This window comes from Cucumis sativus, chromosome 7, assembly GCF_000004075.3.
Source record: "Cucumis sativus cultivar 9930 chromosome 7, Cucumber_9930_V3, whole genome shotgun sequence".
Classification (NCBI taxonomy): Eukaryota; Viridiplantae; Streptophyta; class Magnoliopsida; order Cucurbitales; family Cucurbitaceae; genus Cucumis; species Cucumis sativus.
This window is the reverse complement of record NC_026661.2, coordinates 1110364-1127205: the sequence shown is the minus strand read 5'-3', so window position 1 is coordinate 1127205 and position 16842 is coordinate 1110364. Positions and strand designations below refer to the sequence as shown.

At 32.7% G+C, this 16842-nt stretch overlaps 2 protein-coding genes and 1 long non-coding RNA gene across 3 annotated transcripts; all 3 read left to right on the top strand.

The window, feature by feature from the left end:
* The first annotated feature begins 594 nt into the window (after nucleotides 1-594).
* On the top strand, nucleotides 595-2968 carry LOC101207182 (pentatricopeptide repeat-containing protein At1g62260, mitochondrial). The gene has a single exon (XM_004144876.3). The coding sequence runs from the start codon at nucleotides 653-655 to the stop codon at nucleotides 2660-2662; it is 2010 nt and encodes a 669-aa protein (XP_004144924.2). The 5' UTR covers nucleotides 595-652; the 3' UTR covers nucleotides 2663-2968.
* A 5081-nt stretch (nucleotides 2969-8049) lies between these two features.
* LOC101212571 (DDB1- and CUL4-associated factor 8) lies at nucleotides 8050-16211 on the top strand. Its single transcript, XM_004144816.3, has 5 exons — nucleotides 8050-8461; nucleotides 8745-8996; nucleotides 13352-13495; nucleotides 13717-14436; nucleotides 15713-16211. Exons 1-5 carry the CDS (start codon nucleotides 8348-8350, stop codon nucleotides 15923-15925), a joined length of 1443 nt encoding a protein of 480 aa, XP_004144864.1. The 5' UTR covers nucleotides 8050-8347; the 3' UTR covers nucleotides 15926-16211.
* Nucleotides 9345-12862, top strand: LOC116405147. The gene is made up of 2 exons (XR_004218254.1): nucleotides 9345-9703; nucleotides 9942-12862. It is a non-coding gene; the product is annotated as an uncharacterized LOC116405147 (long non-coding RNA).
* Nucleotides 16212-16842: the final 631 nt, after the last annotated feature.

The window sequence follows — 16842 nt, the reverse complement described above, 5'->3', positions numbered from 1 at the left end:
TGTTCTTCTCTTACAACCTCTCTCTTCAATGTATAGTAAGTAAGTAAAAAAAAAAAAACTCATTTGCACTTATTCTCCTCTCTCAAAAGTTTGTCAACTTTCCGCTTTAGTCCGTTGTCGTTCATCATCTACTCCGACGAATATCTCACACACTGTGTTTTTTTTTTTTTTAATCTGAATCGTGTTGTGTTATATGTATATATTTGCATCTTAAATGTATAAATGAAATATAATTTTTAATTGTTTCAAGTTGATTTAAGGTTTTTTTTAGAGATGTTTCAAAGGATGTTAGCAAGTTATTGTTATTGTTATTTTATCTCGCAGACATCTCGTATGTTCTTAAATTCAAATGTTTGATTTGAAATGAATTGATTTATGGTAACTTTTAACATTTGAATTTTATTTCATTTCAGATTAAACATTTGAATTTAAGAACATGCGAGATGTTTGCGAGATGAACTACACTGAGTAAAATTAAATAAGGGTATTTTCGTCATTTAACCCCAAATTTATCCTAAAGGTCAGCTTTTTTACCATCAATCATAAAACTCTTTTTCTACCCCGTTTTTGGCTTTTTTTTTTTTTTTTTTTTGGCAATTCCCCATTTTCTTTCTTCTCCAAATGCCAAATAAACGATCAATTAGTACATTTCATGTCCAATTTGGTGATGGTTTGCCGGAGAATTTGGTCTACGAAGACCTTTCACGCAGCTGCTTTAACAGTCTTCAATGCTCAGCTGCAGTTTCATCGTCGTCCAGTTCTATTCAACATTGTTTTTCAGTTCAAACAGACTTGTTTCTCTTCTTCGAAAGCCAACAGTTTTCAGGTTCCGGAATTCTATTCTCTGAACAAGAAAATATCTTATTTGATTCGAACAGGCCGAATAAATGAAGCAAGGGAATTGTTTGATAGCACTGAGCATTGGAATACGATCACATGGAATAGGATGATCACTGCGTATGTGAAAAGAAGAGAGATGTTGAAAGCACGCCAGTTGTTCGAGGAAATGCCAAACAGAGACATTGTATCGTGGAATTTAATGTTATCAGGTTATATATCTTGTGGTGGAAAGTTCGTTGAGAGGGCACGGAATATGTTCGATCAAATGCCAGAAACTGATTGTGTTTCATGGAACACAATGTTGAGTGGGTATGCTAAGAGTGGGATGATGGATAAAGCAGAAGAGCTTTTTAATGAAATGCCTGAGCGTAATGTTGTCTCATGGAATGCCATGGTTTCTGGTTATTTAATGAATGGTCATGTGGAAAAAGCTATCGAGTTCTTTAAGTTGATGCCGAAACGAGACTCTGCTTCTCTTAGGGCATTGATTTCTGGTCTGATTCAGAATGACAAGTTGGTTGAAGCTGAAAGGATTCTGCTTCAATATGGTGGGAATGTTGGTAAAGGAGATCTTGTTGATGCTTATAATACTTTGATTGCTGGATATGGCCAGAAAGGAATGGCCTATGAAGCCCGGAAACTGTTTGATCGCATCCCTTTGTGTTGTGACTGTGGCTACTCTAGGAGGAATGTGATTTCATGGAACTCTATGATAATGTGCTATGTGAGAGCTGGTGACATAGTCTCTGCTCGAGAACTATTCGATAAAATGGTTGAGCGAGATACTTTTTCATGGAACACTATGATCAGTGGCTATGTCCAGATCTTGGATATGAAAGAGGCCTCAAATCTTTTCAGTAGAATGCCAGAGCCCGATACCCTTTCTTGGAATATGATGATATCTGGGTTTTCTGAGATAGGTAGTTTGAAACTGGCTCATGACTTGTTTAAAAGGATACCAGAGAAAAGCCTTGTCTCATGGAATTCCATGATATCTGGCTATGAGAAAAATGAAGACTATAAAGGAGCAATGAACATCTTTTTGCAGATGCAACTTGAAGGTAAAAAACCAGATAGGCACACTTTATCATCAATTCTAAGTGCTTGTGCTGGGTTGGTAGATCTGGTTTTAGGAACTCAGATTCATCAACTAGTTACAAAAGCTTTTATTGCAGATTTACCCATAAACAACTCTCTTGTTACAATGTACTCAAGATGTGGAGCAATCGTTGAGGCAAGGATGGTTTTTGATGAAATGAATCTTCAGAGAGATGTCATTTCTTGGAATGCGATGATTGGCGGGTATGCCTATCATGGCTTTGCAACAGAGGCTCTTCAACTATTTGATTTGATGAAACAATGTAATGTGCAGCCTTCTTATATCACATTCATTTCTGTTCTGAATGCTTGTGCTCATGCTGGATTGATTGAGGAAGGCAGGAGAGAATTCAACTCCATGGTTAACACGCATGGGATCAAGCCACAAGTCGAACACTATGCAGCCCTTGTCGACATCATCGGTCGACATGGACAACTTGAAGAAGCAATGAGTTTGATTAATAGTATGCCATGTGAACCGGATAAAGCAGTGTGGGGTGCATTACTGGGTGCTTGTAAGGTGCATAACAATGTTGAGATGGCTCGAGCAGCGGCTGAAGCGTTAATGAAGCTCCAACCTGAAAGCTCAGCTCCATATGTGCTGCTACATAATATGTATGCCGATGTGGGACGCTGGGATGATGCTGCTGAAATGAGAACAATGATGGAGAAGAACAATGTTCAAAAGGATGCTGGATATAGTCGGGTGGATTCTTATTGCTAAAGATATTTGATTGGTTCCAATGCTTGGGTAAGTAGTAGATTGATTTCTAACCTCAGTTTAAAAAAAAATCTTCATTGGATGCATCTTTGAAAGTAATTTTATTTTGTTTTAAAATTGATATAGGTTATATTTTATACAATGAAAATTGGAGTTGTGTAAAATTTGAATAAACTATCAGTCAATCAGCCACATTGTTCAACCTCCTTAAATAGTTTCTTCACAACCTGAGTCTTCAAGATCGCTCCTATTATCACTTCTGTATGAGTTTAAATATTAAACCGTAAATTAGCTGGTTTGAAATGAAAATTTTGCTATATCTTCTTTTTTTTTTTTTTTTTTTTTTTTGTTGGCATGAGTATCTTGCCGCCAACATGTTGAAAACTAGTGCAAATTTATTTTGCAAGTATTTTGAATTGATTTTTTAAAAAGAATTTATGTTATTGACACTTATTTAGGATAGTGATTCCTATTTAGGAAGGATGAGGCTTAATGGCTCAGTGATATAGTTAGTGGATTAAAGTTGGAGTTGTGGAAAGAGATTTGAAGGCATGAGGTGAGTGAGAGTAGAGAGAAGGAGTTAATATATTTCTAAAAAGACTTGGAATTATGTGCAACGAACTAATGAAAATCGAGGTCAAAAGAAGTAACTTTTATCTAGAAGATAAATGATCTTGATTTAGTCTAAATTATTTTTAAAGAAAGAAAATTATTAAAGAAACTAACCAGGAGCATCCTCAATAAGGACAAAAGAACAATACTATGAGACCTCAACACTTCTTTGGCGCAAGAAGAAGTGTCAAGAACAAAAAGATAAAAAGAACCCCATCACCAAATGACATCGCAACCCTAAATAGGCAGTGAGCCATCTCATTCGCCCATCGTGCATACAAGCCAAAGGAGACAACACGACCCATGTTCTGTGGAATCAAATTATATCGATCCCATTTGCCCATCGTGCATACAAGCCAAAGGAGACAACACGACCCATGTTCTGTGGAATCAAATTATATCGATCGGGTTGCTTAAGTTTTACCAATTCAAAATGTTCGTAGTTGCAAGTATGTCCACAAATTTTCAATTTGTACTATATTTTTACTTAAAACAACTATAATGGATCAACACTAGATTTGTTTTAATTCGATGTAAAATTGTAATATTGACTTGTTTTAATTCGAAGAAAAATTGTAATATTGACTTACAAAGTTAAACAAAAACTTCAATGCCCAAGTTAGAATTAAATTTACAAAATGGTTTAAAAAGTAAATATATATATATATATTTCATTGGTGTGCTTCCTTGTATACATAAAATGTTGGGAACTCAAACAATTCTTTTTGAATAAAAGTAAACTCTTGAATTCACCTAGGAGAATTGTTCCTCATTAAATTCTTCCTCGAACCTTTCAGTCATAAGTTCACTTGTGGTTCATTCAATTAGTTTCATACCATTGATTTGAGCCTTTATATTGATCAATCGTCTATGGCTAGACAATCCCAAAAATGGGTTAGATGTTTCCTTAGTTGTACCGACCTCTTAGGGGGTTGACCAAACAATCAACTTTTCAAGGATTGACTTTCTTTATGTTCGGTTGATCCTTCAAGATTAGCCAAACTTTCTTTATTGGTGACAACACTCAAAATGTTTTATCTCGTTCCACTTAATTCAAAATTATTCTTAGATTTTATGTGCTTATTTGATTAGTTTGTATGTTTCGAGCGCCTAAGAAGTAGAACGAGGCATTATTGATGAAATAGAGTAAAAATGGAGCTTAATTGTATTAACCATAATCACAAATTTTTCCTTGAGGAGAACATACCGACTCTCAACTACGTGCCACACTCGACACTATAAAGCAGAAAAGCCTCAAGGTAGAAAACCTTGTGTTTCCTACAATCTACGTAACGTTGCTGTGCTCTAGTGAAACATTCGCTTCGAAGATCTGTCACACGAGCACATCCACAATGCTTTGATCTTATTATAAATATTATCTTTGGTTGTCTAGGGTAGGAAAAGTTGGTTCTTTTCTTTTTCTTCCAATTTTTCTTTTATTACTAGATTCAAACTCATTCTCTTTTAATTAGTAAATGGATGAGGAGCTAAGATGCTTGTTTTAACTTAGGTATAGAATAGTTTTCCTCATTTTGCATACTTGTGAAGGTTTAAATCATTTTATCTTAAACTTTTGTATTATCTTTCGATTCTTTCTTAGATTATGAATAATATTTGATTATATTTCTACTTAAGAACATACTATAATTTAAATTGGAATACGTAACATATAATTACATGTTAATCTATAGTAGCAGTAGGATGAATTATCTTGTAAGTGGTGAGTACCAACAAACATTGATAATTAATCTAGGGAAGAACGATATTAAATAACTAATTAGGCTTTTTCCTAATAGTAAGTCATCTTAACAATTCCTTAATTTTAACATGGTTAATCCTGTATAATTCTGATGCTTTTCATCTAATTAAATTAGTTATTTAGACAATTTGAACTCTCAGCTTTTCCAGAAGAGTTGGCTAAAGGTTAGATGATACATAACTTATCGATGGATTAATGATCTAAGTTGCAAAATTGGAAAATGAAATCAACAGTATAAACTATGAATAACTATGGATAGTTTGATCACTTGAATTCAATTTCTCCTTTAAACTTTTTGCAATTTATTTGTGTGCATCACAAACTCCAATACCAAGCCCCCCCTCTCCCTCCTCCCCTTTGGTTACCTAAGCACCCTAAATTGAGAAATCTTTTGGTTTGTGTTCGACCTGTGCTACCACTACTACATTATTTTAGTACTGCTTAACCCATTTAGTTTTGGTGTTTGAAATCCATCCGACTCACTCGACTTACACATGCTTAGCATATTTGGGCCATATACCTCTTTATTTAAAAATATGGAGAAAAATATCTTTTCACTTTGTAGTTTTTTAGGTCTAGTTTTCACTGTATCTCTAAGTTTTGAAACGTTATTCTCAAATATTTTTTTAGTAAATACTTACTTTTCATGTTGATTGTTAATGTCTGTTAATTAATTTAATGTAATTATAAAATTAAAAAAAAATTATTAGTGTTTGGATCTTGTCAACATTAAGCCTCGCTGTGGGAGTCAAGATACTCCAACCAAACTTGCACAAGAAATCCTCACATTAATATGGTCATGGTCTCACGTCTAGGATACTTAAGTTAGTACGAGAAATTTAGCGTAACACAAAAGATGTTGAGTATTTTCCTTGGAGATTGTTTACTACTCTTAGAGTGATTGAATGAGACTATTTATAAGTTCATCTTTTAATAGATGCCTCTAGTTACATGTAATAGCGACAATGTTAGTTGTATTTATGTAGCTTGATGTTACCGAGTTATTTACCAAATGTTACATAATCATCGACTCGACTTATCAACCAATCACAAAGCACTTGACAATTTTCTTTTGAAACGTATGTTCTTCTACATGATCTTCTCCAAGTATCCTATGGATTTGAGGAACTTTTTTCTAGAATATAATGATTTGAGAAACTATTCTAAAAAATGGGATTGAGGCAAAATTGTTGACAAAAATAAGGTAGTTTTGGGCTCACCCCTTCTTTTTAATTATATATATTACTTGTGAGTTCCTTAGCTACATTTTTCATTATTTATATATTTTAGTGGACACTGCACCTTTTTTTTTTTCATTATATATATTAAATATTTCAATTATAAAATATATTTACTTATTAAAATTAATATATTTCCAATTTTAATAAATAAATAAATAAATATATATATATATATTAAATATCTCAATATTTAATTTTTTTTATTAAATTCACATTTTCTCATTTATTATTTCTTAATCAAAATTATACTTATCTATTTTTTTTTTCAATTTTTAATTTAAGAAAACATATATATTAACAAAAATATGTTATTAAAAAATACTTTAAACAAAATTCTACTGTATTTTTGTTTAATAAATAATACTTTTTATAATCTCATCCAACTCTTACATTTTAACATTTATATTTTATCTATATGTTAATCACCTATTTTATCCTACATATTTCTTTATTTTTTAAACAATAATAAATGGCTAAGGTTTTGATTTTTTAAAAAGTAAAAAAATGTGTAATAATATAGAATCTTACAATATTCAATTTTATAAAAAAAACTTTTATAAAAAAATTGAAAACAAAACCTATCATTTTAGGGAAAGAAAGAAAATAAATTTATATCAGACAATATCTCATTTTATTTATTTATATTATTTTAGAAGAAATAAAATTAATTTATTTTATATAAAATCACACAATATCTAATTTGATTTTATTTTCATTCAATTTTCGTAATAGATACAACAATATATTTTTGTATGCAGTTTCCTAATTTGGTTAGGTTAGGTTTTCTAAATTAAATTGGCATCGAACTATAGTTTTCACCAATTATTTCACGATTAAATTTTTTTAATTCAATTATCGATGTGTATTGGTTATTTTAATTATTTTTTCTAATAAGTTTTAACTTCTCTCAATTATTATTATTAACATTTTAATTTGTTTAATATATTTATTAATAATATATTTTGTTAATATATGTTTTTTTTTAAATTGAAAAGAAATAAGTATAATTTTGATTCAGAAACAATCAAATTAAATTAGAAAAAGTGAATTGAATAAGAAAAATTGAATATTAAGATATTCAACGTATGTTATTATTATGATCATTTTAATTTGTTTATTATATTTTTTAATATAATATTTTGTTAATGTATGTATTTTCTAAAAGCATTCAAAATAAAAAAGGTATAATTCTGATTCAAGAATAATCTAATTAAATTAAAAAATATAAATTTATAAGAAAAATTGAATACAGAATATTGAAATATTTAACAATATATAAATAAATAAATAATAATTTTAATAAGTAAATATATTTTTATAATTGAAATATTTAATATATATAATGAAAAAAGGTAGAATATACTAATATATAAAAATGAAAAAGAAACTATGAACCACACTGAATATATATAAACAATTAAAAAGAAATAGTGGCACCCAAAACTATTCATTTTTTTTCAATAGTTTGATCCAACCCTATCTTTTAAAATAGTTTCTCAAAATCAGAATATTTTAGAAAAAAGTTTGGATTTGAGATTGCTAGTAGGATTTGGGTTTGATTCTGGACAACCCTCGAGAATTTATCTCTTATTTATTTTGAGTGCTCAACAATTTAATTTAAACAGTCAAAATTAATTAATTAATGAATAGATTACCGATTCCAATTTCGAGAAACTTATAGAAAATAGTAATATCAAAAACAAACATTACGTGGCTTTAATCAAAGATATTGTAAACGAAAAAGAGCGAACAGATAAGGGTAAGACTTAAGAGAAAGGTAGTTTTGCATTGAGATGTGTTTATTTCTTTTGTGCGTAAACGTGTAGTTCTCAAATAGGCCGATCAATATATAATCCTCTGAGCCATTCCGATGAGATGCTCTTTTGCTTCTACTTAAAGCGGTGAACGGGCGATTTCAGTTCTTCTCAGGCGATGCCGACGTGCTTCTTCATTCCCAACGCTCTCTTCTTCCTCGATCGACTCTTTATCTGATCATACTGAGATTCTTCTTCTTTTTCTTTTTGGAACCTTTTTTCTTTTTCTTTTTCTTTTTCTTTTTCTTTTTTGGATTCAATAATGAACAAGAGGGCTAGAATTGACGATTCCAATAAGGCAGTGGTCAATGTCTGGAAGCGGGAGGTTGGAGAGCTTTCCACTAGGAATTTTGCCCACCGTCTTGGTGCTTTGGAGGTATTGCTCACCGGATAATCCTTTTCTGATCATATCTCTCGATTTCTGTTTTTATCATATTTTTTTGTATGCACATTGATCCTGTTGGCTGCTAGGCTGTAGAGTTGTTCTGATTGTTAAATGTTGTCCTCCGTTGTTTGATCAGAACTGAATAAACCAAGCGGAATGAATCTAATTGTGTTGCACTATAAATAGGATTTTGTTTCTGTAGTAGAAAATCTATGGTTTCTTTTTATTATTTGACGCGCTGGATTGATCGTTATTGTTGTTACTGTAATTTCAGGATCTCGTGCTCCGACTTGATCTTTACAAGAAACTGGAAAGGCACAAAGGTTGTGTGAACACCGTGAGCTTTAATGCTGCTGGTGATATTTTAGTTTCAGGCTCTGATGATAGGCGGGTGATTCTCTGGAATTGGGAAACCGGGCGTGTCAAGCTCTCTTTTCAGTCTGGTCACAATAACAATGTTTTTCAAGCAAAAATCATGCCTTACACGGATGATCAAAGCATTGTGACTTGTGCTGCAGATGGGCAGGTATATCATTTTGTTCAATCATTGTGACTTGTTTTAGCACTCAAGTTAAAGAACTCTTATTCTTTATATATGGGTTTGCTTTTTCATTTAGCAAGAAGTCATTGACGCTTATGTAACTATCATTAAAAATACTATTGTTTCTCTCTGGCCAAAGGGATCGGAAAGGAGCTTCACTTACACCTTTCCACAATTCTTTAACTTTGGTTACGAGTCACCATCTGAGATTAATCTAGGAGTCAAGCCAATATGCAATGCCATTCGTGAAACAACAGCTTTTACACCAAAGGTTTTCAAAAGGGATAATCACCTAGGCTTCTAGCCCCAAACACAACAAACAAAGAGGTGATTCATAATCTCTTCATCCTTTTACATTTTGGGGAACATATGAGGCCAGTTACAGAGGAAGCAATTTCGTCTTTCAATTCTATCTACAATGTTTAGTCTTTTCTTATCTGTTCTACACATCTTTTTAACTAAACTTCTCCAGTTTTACAACCTAGAACAGCCTAATATTGTCCATCCTTCATTGAGAGGCCTTTGATGAGGCACTGGCTTTCCAAAAGTTCTTTTGCACGTGCCTTTGTAAATTATCTAGAACTCTTCCCTTCCTATCACTAGAGTTCCATATTTGGCTGTTGTTCATTCAAGAGGGAGATTGTGGTCTTTCACTGCATCTGGCTGCTTGCTCAAAAGATATTTCCTTCCTGGTAATGTTTTAGCTCTTTTTTATACCTCTCAAAAAATCTTCTACTCAGCAAAAAAGAAAAAAAAAAAAAAAAAAAAAGAAAAAAAAAAGAAAGAAAAAAACTTCTCCAAATCCAAATAATTTTCTCCTTCTATAACCACAAAACCCATTCTCTTTCCACTACATTGGATGTTATAAAAATTTATGAAACCTTGCCTTGTTGAATTTTTCTTGATCTAAATGAAGCCATTTTCTGTTAGGTTCTTAAGCACCATGGAGAACCACACCCAAAAACCAGCTATTGGATTGGAAAGCCAAGCCACTCAAGTACCACATTGGTCATCATATTTTAACCAATGTGGGACAAAGGCATTCGATACTACCTTGGTTCCTAACGTTTTCACAGACAGTCTTTCGAAATAACATTACCTGGAGTGGGATTGAAAGGAGGTTTTCCGGTGAATTTGTCGTTTGAATCGCTTTTTTGGTTTTTTCTGTTCCAAAATTCTAGCCTCTCCATTATCCATCAAACTTGACCATTTCTTCTTGATGCCCAATATTAATTTTATGAAGTTATGTCAATTTAAGTAAAGTTTGCTGTTTATTTATTTTATTTTAAAAGTAAAGTTTTCTGTTCATTTGTTGTCAGCAGAACATTTACTTTTCTTCTCCCAACAATAGTCATGTTGTTTACTGACATAGATTTATTAAATTATAATTTAGAAAAGAAAAATTGTAATGGACAGCGAAGTATATTGGTGTATTTGGACGGTTTTTGAGTATTACAATTATAGCAAATTGCTTTGAATTTTTATTTTTCACTTTTCTTAGTTGTGTGATACATGAAACACAAAAACCATCCATGACATTGACATTGATAATGAGATTTCTATTTTACAGATATTCAAATATCGATATCAACAATTATTTTTATAAATTAATAAAACTATAAGATTTGTTTAAATTAATAATTAAGTTGTTCTTTCTCTCAAATTAAGTTATAGTCATAGCTTTTTTGATGTAGTAGGAATAGGTATTATGGTCAAATCCTTAATTTATTAGGATTAGGAATAAGATGAGTTTCTTCGGTTTAATAGGATTAGGATTAGTTTCTTTTATTATTTAGAATTAGGATTAGTTTCTTTTACTTTTTAGAATTAGGATTAGTTTCTTTTATTTTTTAGAATTAGGATTAAGTCTCTTTTATTATTTAGGATTGGGATAAGTTTCTTTTATTAATTAGGATTAGGATTAGGATTAGGATTAGGATTAGTTTGCTTTTGCTATAAATAAAGTACTTGTTTTCTTGTATTTACAACTTTTGATATTCAAGAAAATTCTCACATTTGGAATAGCCAATCGGTATCGAAACTCCAAGAAACTTGAACCTGATGGCGAGTGAGAAGAAAGCCTACCGGCAGTGACCGATTGACTAGGGGTGATCATTGGTTGGTCGAAATTGGTTTTCAACCAAACCGCCACCCAATCAACTATGGTTGGTTTAGTAAACGTGCAAACCGATCTCGATCGTCGATGAGTAAATGTTTGTCGGTTTAATATTTTGAAATATTTTTAAAAATTTCTCGATTTGGAACTTCCCCAAACCGGCATCGACCAACCCCTCTCATTCTCCGACCGATAGACTTCGGTTTGTTCGGTGGCTCGATTTTTTGGTCTATCATGCTCACCCTTATCCGTGACAACCTTTGAAGAGGAGGAGCAAACAACTGCCCTATCACTGAAGACATCAACCCGACACTTGTGGTCAATGAAAAGCTCTATTGCTGGTATCTTTTGTTTAGTCGAACCGAACGCATGCTCTTGCCACTCAATCAATTAGAAAACAATATCAATTTTCTGTGGCCATAAATTGGAAATAAGCTACCTAATTTGAAAGAGAAAACGTCCTCGAAAATTGAGGAAAAATCAAGGAATATTCCATCTAAAATTTCAAACATGAAAGAGAATACGATCGTAACTCTAAGCGTCGAAGTGAAAATCGATGACAACAAAAAGCGGGGAGCTATTGCTACCTTGGACGAAGAAGATGAAGTTGGCAGTGTTGCAGAGGGAACCGAACCAATCAAAATTGATGTTTTTGCACACAAAAATGAAGAAACAATTTGCTACAAGGATGAAGATGAATTTTGGACTACACTAATCTTGGAAGAACCACAATTTACACAACAATCAATAAAGGAAGAAGAAGGAGCAATATGAAGTGGATGTTTTCACTATCCTTTCGCCGGTTTTCCTTTTTTTTTTTAATTAACCTTAAATGTCCACAACCCTCCTTATTGGATATTATTGATGTTGGATGTTCCCCCAATGTCTCCATTCGACTAGGTTATTTTTTTTATTTTTCCCTTCATTTTCGTTTTAAAACTTGAGGACAAGTTATTTTAGGGATAAGAATGATGTAGTAGGAATAGGGTATTATGGTCAAATCCTTAATTTATTAGGATTAGGATTAGTTTGTTTGGTTTATTAGGATTAGGATTAGGATTAGGATTAGTTTCTCTTATTATTTTTTTTTGAAATGAAGACAAGTCTATTTATTATTAATAAATGAGATTTAAGCTCAAAGTACAAGAGTGTTATACAAAGAGCAAGATAAAAGAGAAGAATTCAATCAATAACAAAAGCTAAACTTAGGCAACAAAGGAGATGACAAGCTAAAAAAACGAATTCCAACAGAAAAAAAATCAAGCTAAACAGAACCACAGCCATAGATATCTAAATACAAAGGATAACAAAAAATTTATCTCATAAGGAACCCAATTGAATCTAAAAACTTGCAAGAAGATGTAACCGGCTGCCTTGTAGCTGTCTTGGCATATTAATCCAAAATTTAGAGGAAGCTCGAAAAAGTCTTTCAAAACACCAGCATCAGCAGAGAGGCTATACTTGCCACCCACATGAAGAGAAATCCAAGAAATACTGAAGTTGGTCCAACATCTCTAAATGGCAACCAGCTCCTTTTAGCTTCTAATGGAACATATATTTGCTTTCTTGCCCCCATCTTCTGCCAAACCACGCATTCCATAGTTTCTCTTATTGTTTAGGATCAGGATTAAGTTTCTTTTATTAATTAGGATTAGTATTAGTGCACTTTTGCTATAAGTAAAGTACTTGTCTTGTACTCACAACTATTGATCAATAAAATTTTCTCTTTTGTATACACCATTGTTATTCTTATTTATTTTCCTGTTGGAATTATATAATATTGATACACCAATGTTATGCCTGAAATGCACATTAAATGAATGCTGATACATAATGGTTTGCTATTAAAATGCATCTCAAATACATGCTGATACGTCAATGATATACCTAATTCACCGATATCCTTGAAATGTATGTTTCAGGCCTGTGTGTCCAGGTATTTTAAAATTTTCACAAATTTGGTTGGCCTGGGCCACAATTTTTTTGTTACCCATGGAAAAGATACATTGAAAGTGATCGCTAGAATTGCAATATACCATTAATATTTTCGAAATCCACTTATGCCTCTTCCGACTAGAATTATGTTGTTTTCTGAACTTAAGTTAAACTGCTTGTGTATTCTGTCAGCAGAAGTTTTACTTCGTTTTTTCTCGCTGTAAAGCTTTTCTATTTGTCTCTAGACTAAACATTCATTTCTTAAAAAGTATTATTTGCTGAAATTCAGGTGAGGCATGCTCAGATTCTGAATAGTGGGCATGTGGAAACTTCACTACTCGGCAATCATCTAGGGCGAGCTCATAAGTTGGCCATTGAACCTGGTAGTCCTTATATGTTCTATACTTGTGGTGAAGATGGATTGGTGCAACGTGTAAGTTTCGATTTGCTCTTTCTGCTGTTATATTATGTTCCACCAACATTCCAAGTATTATTGCAACTTGATAAGTTAAATACTTTTCCGCAGCGGAAGAAGTTCACATGTTTTGCAAATTTATTACTGAACTTATGGCATGAAATAAAGACGTTTTCCAATGACCCTTCGTTTTTATTATTGCTAAATTGCATGTGATACTGACTTTACTAATTTTATAGTTTGATCTAAGAACTGGGGATGCCGTTGAGCTGTTCACTTGCCAATCAGTTGACAATAGGGCAGGTTACATGTCATCGATTCAGCTTAATGCAATTGTGATTGATCCCAGAAATCCAAATCTCTTTGTTGTTGCTGGTTCAGATGAGTATGCACGATTGTATGATATTCGCAAGTCTGGGGAGGATGGTTCCACTGATTTTGGTCAACTGGCAGACTGCTATTGCCCCCCTCACTTGATTGGTGATGAGCAAGTGGGAATAACAGGTCTAGCCTTCTCAGAGCTCAGTGAGCTCCTTGTCTCATACAATGATGAATCCATTTATCTCTTTAATAGGGATATGGGTTTGGGCCCAAACCCAAATCCAGTCCCTCCACTATCTCTGAGTAGTGATGCAAGTGAAATGGGAGCTGAAAACGTTGACAATGGTATTCCACAAGTTTATAAAGGACATAGAAACTGTGAGACAGTTAAAGGGGTCAATTTTTTTGGACCTAAATGTGAGTATGTCGTTAGTGGTTCTGATTGTGGCAGAATATTTATATGGAGGAAAAAAGGTGGAGATCTAATCCGTGTCATGGAAGCTGACGAGGATGTCGTGAACTGCATCGAGCCCCATCCTCATATGACTATGCTTGCTAGTAGTGGAATTGAAAGTGATGTCAAGATATGGACTCCAAAGGCCCATGAAAGAGCTACTCTTCCTGAGAAAATTGAACAGGTAGGAATATCATCTTTCTTCTTCAGTTTAATACCAATACTAATGCTTTACTTCAGCTTATTGAATGGCATTGGACTCTTTGCATTCCTGAGGTTTCTATCCTGTATATTGAATAAAACATCCTTTGCCATAAGGATAATAGCACTTGCATTTTCGCATTCTGAACTCTGGTATTTGTTGGCCTTTTCATACTACTACCATGTGTTACTATTGCCGTCAATATATCATCATCATTATGATCAGCAAAAAAAAAAAAATCAATCTTTACATATTGAGTTAATGGCAATCCATGTGCCCTGTATTTTTCCAAGTATAATCACATGGGATATTTTCCTTTCATTTTTGAGCTTAACAACGGATAATCTGTGTGTTGCTGTTTTCTGCTTCTCCGGATGAGTTTCTGTTGTTTTTTCCTCTTGTATTTCGTTAGACTTGTAGTCATACAAATAAGAATAAACAATCTGCTAGAACCCCATCGATATTGCAATGTCTAAGATAGAATAACTACAAGATAATCCGTATAATTTGAGGTACTTGAACACTCTTTCTCTTGTGCACTCTCCTAAAATAAGAGCATTTTGATCGATGTCGTATAAATTTGTCATTCTACATCACCAATTGAAGTAATCTTTTATGATGTCTTTAATAAGTATTTGAGTTGCTTTATTTGACAAATGATAAGCTTTCTCAAAAAGATCAGACAGCAGTTGGTTCTTTAGAACAAATAGGAATACCAAGTATTTTCTAAATAAATTTCCATGACTAATTAATGCCATAAGAACATGATGCGGGCATGTGGTAGTCTTTTCTTGTTCAATAAAATGAAAGAAACCTCTGGGCAATCGAGATAGCCTCATAAGCTCAACAGTTATCCAGATTCCATAGAGTTTCCTAGGCAACTGTTCTTAACCTTTAAAGGTCATTAGGACTCTGGCAAAATACCCTTTTTCTTTACACTCTGTAGATGATATGAGCTGAGGGTCATTTCCTTGGTGTCTATAAATTACATGGTCCAGTTCCTGCATTTGTTGAAGAACGTAGGGTTCATCTTGATTGGCATTGTTTTCAACAATGATTATTATAAAGAAGACGAAGGTGATGATGGGGATGATGACAAGGGGAACTTGATATGACAGTGATGTTAAAAACTGAATAGAATTTTGATATGGCTTTCAGTGATAGTGCTAATAGATTTGATGAAATTTTCGATGATGTCAGTAGTTGACTCAATGTTCATACCATTCTTCTGATCTAATTATTTTCAACTCTGCAACAGAAACCAAAGCCCAGAGGATGGATGCACCGCTTAGCCTTACCGGAGGAACTGATGATGCAACTGTTTTCACTGCGAAGACAGACTTCGAGCCCTGAAAGTGGAAGAGAACCTCCTACTGTAAGTAGGGAACTTCTAGAGTTGATAAGGACATTCAACAATGGCAACAGCGATGACTCTTCAGATTATAATGATGATAGTGGTGAAGATGATTGATATCGATTGAGAAGGTTTATGCTGACTCTTAGCTCTAAATTTGAATAACATGGTAGCTAATTGTGCATAAAATAGGAATCCGGCATGCCATTATCAATCTTCTTACAAATTTTCATCTGAATTAATAGCTAAAAGATCTCTTAGTTATTATCATGAATTCCTACCACGTTGGCTGTAAATTCAGTTTGTGCATTCTTCTGTTCGTTTTGTTTTTTCTTTTTGAAGTTCTTATGGAATCAGTATCATCATTAGGGTATATAATTGTTCTTTTGAGGGGAAAATTACATTATATAGATTTACTTTTACTCTTTTTTTTTTCTTGAGAGGTATAGAGATATACTCGAAACATGAAAAATTCTAAATGATAAAAATATTTTTCTTCGTCAGTTCTAGCAATGGTTTTCTACGTATATGCTGGGAATGATAGTAAGGATGTAGAAAAAGGATGGAGGAAACAGAAAAAAGAGAGTATATTTCAAATGTTTTTTTTTTTTTTAAGTTAAATAATTGTCGGTCAATGTAATGGAAAACAAATTGTGGAGACCAAATAAGAATGATTTCCAAACTTTTATTTGAAATTTGAATTTGAAAACTTGGTTATCAAAATGCTACAAAATTAAATCATAAAAACTAAAACTTTGGTTTAATTTACAATTTATTGCTTTGATCTTTCATTCTTTGTATTTTGTTCTTAAGTTTCGGTCTTGAAACCAAACTTGTAAAGGTTGTTTAGCCCTCAAGATAGACAATTATATTTTAGTGGACAAATATAGCTTACTTAGCGTTTAGGACTAAATCAAATTATCAAATTAAAACAGTTTGCATACTTCAGGATTATTATAATTTAGACTTCAAAAAAAGGGTTATGTTGCATTGTTTTTCCACTAATGTTTATGGTTATTTCCACTAATGTTTAT

Coding starts and splice junctions, on each gene's coding strand:
- LOC101212571 (XM_004144816.3), top strand. CDS start 8,348: ATGAACAAGAGGGCTAGAATTGACGATTCCAATAAGGCAGTGGTCAAT. Junction 13,496..13,716: donor AAGATGGATTGGTGCAACGT/GTAAGTTTCGAT, acceptor CTAATTTTATAG/TTTGATCTAAGAACTGGGGA. Junction 14,437..15,712: donor TTCCTGAGAAAATTGAACAG/GTAGGAATATCA, acceptor ACTCTGCAACAG/AAACCAAAGCCCAGAGGATG.
- LOC101207182 (XM_004144876.3), top strand. CDS start 653: ATGTCCAATTTGGTGATGGTTTGCCGGAGAATTTGGTCTACGAAGACC.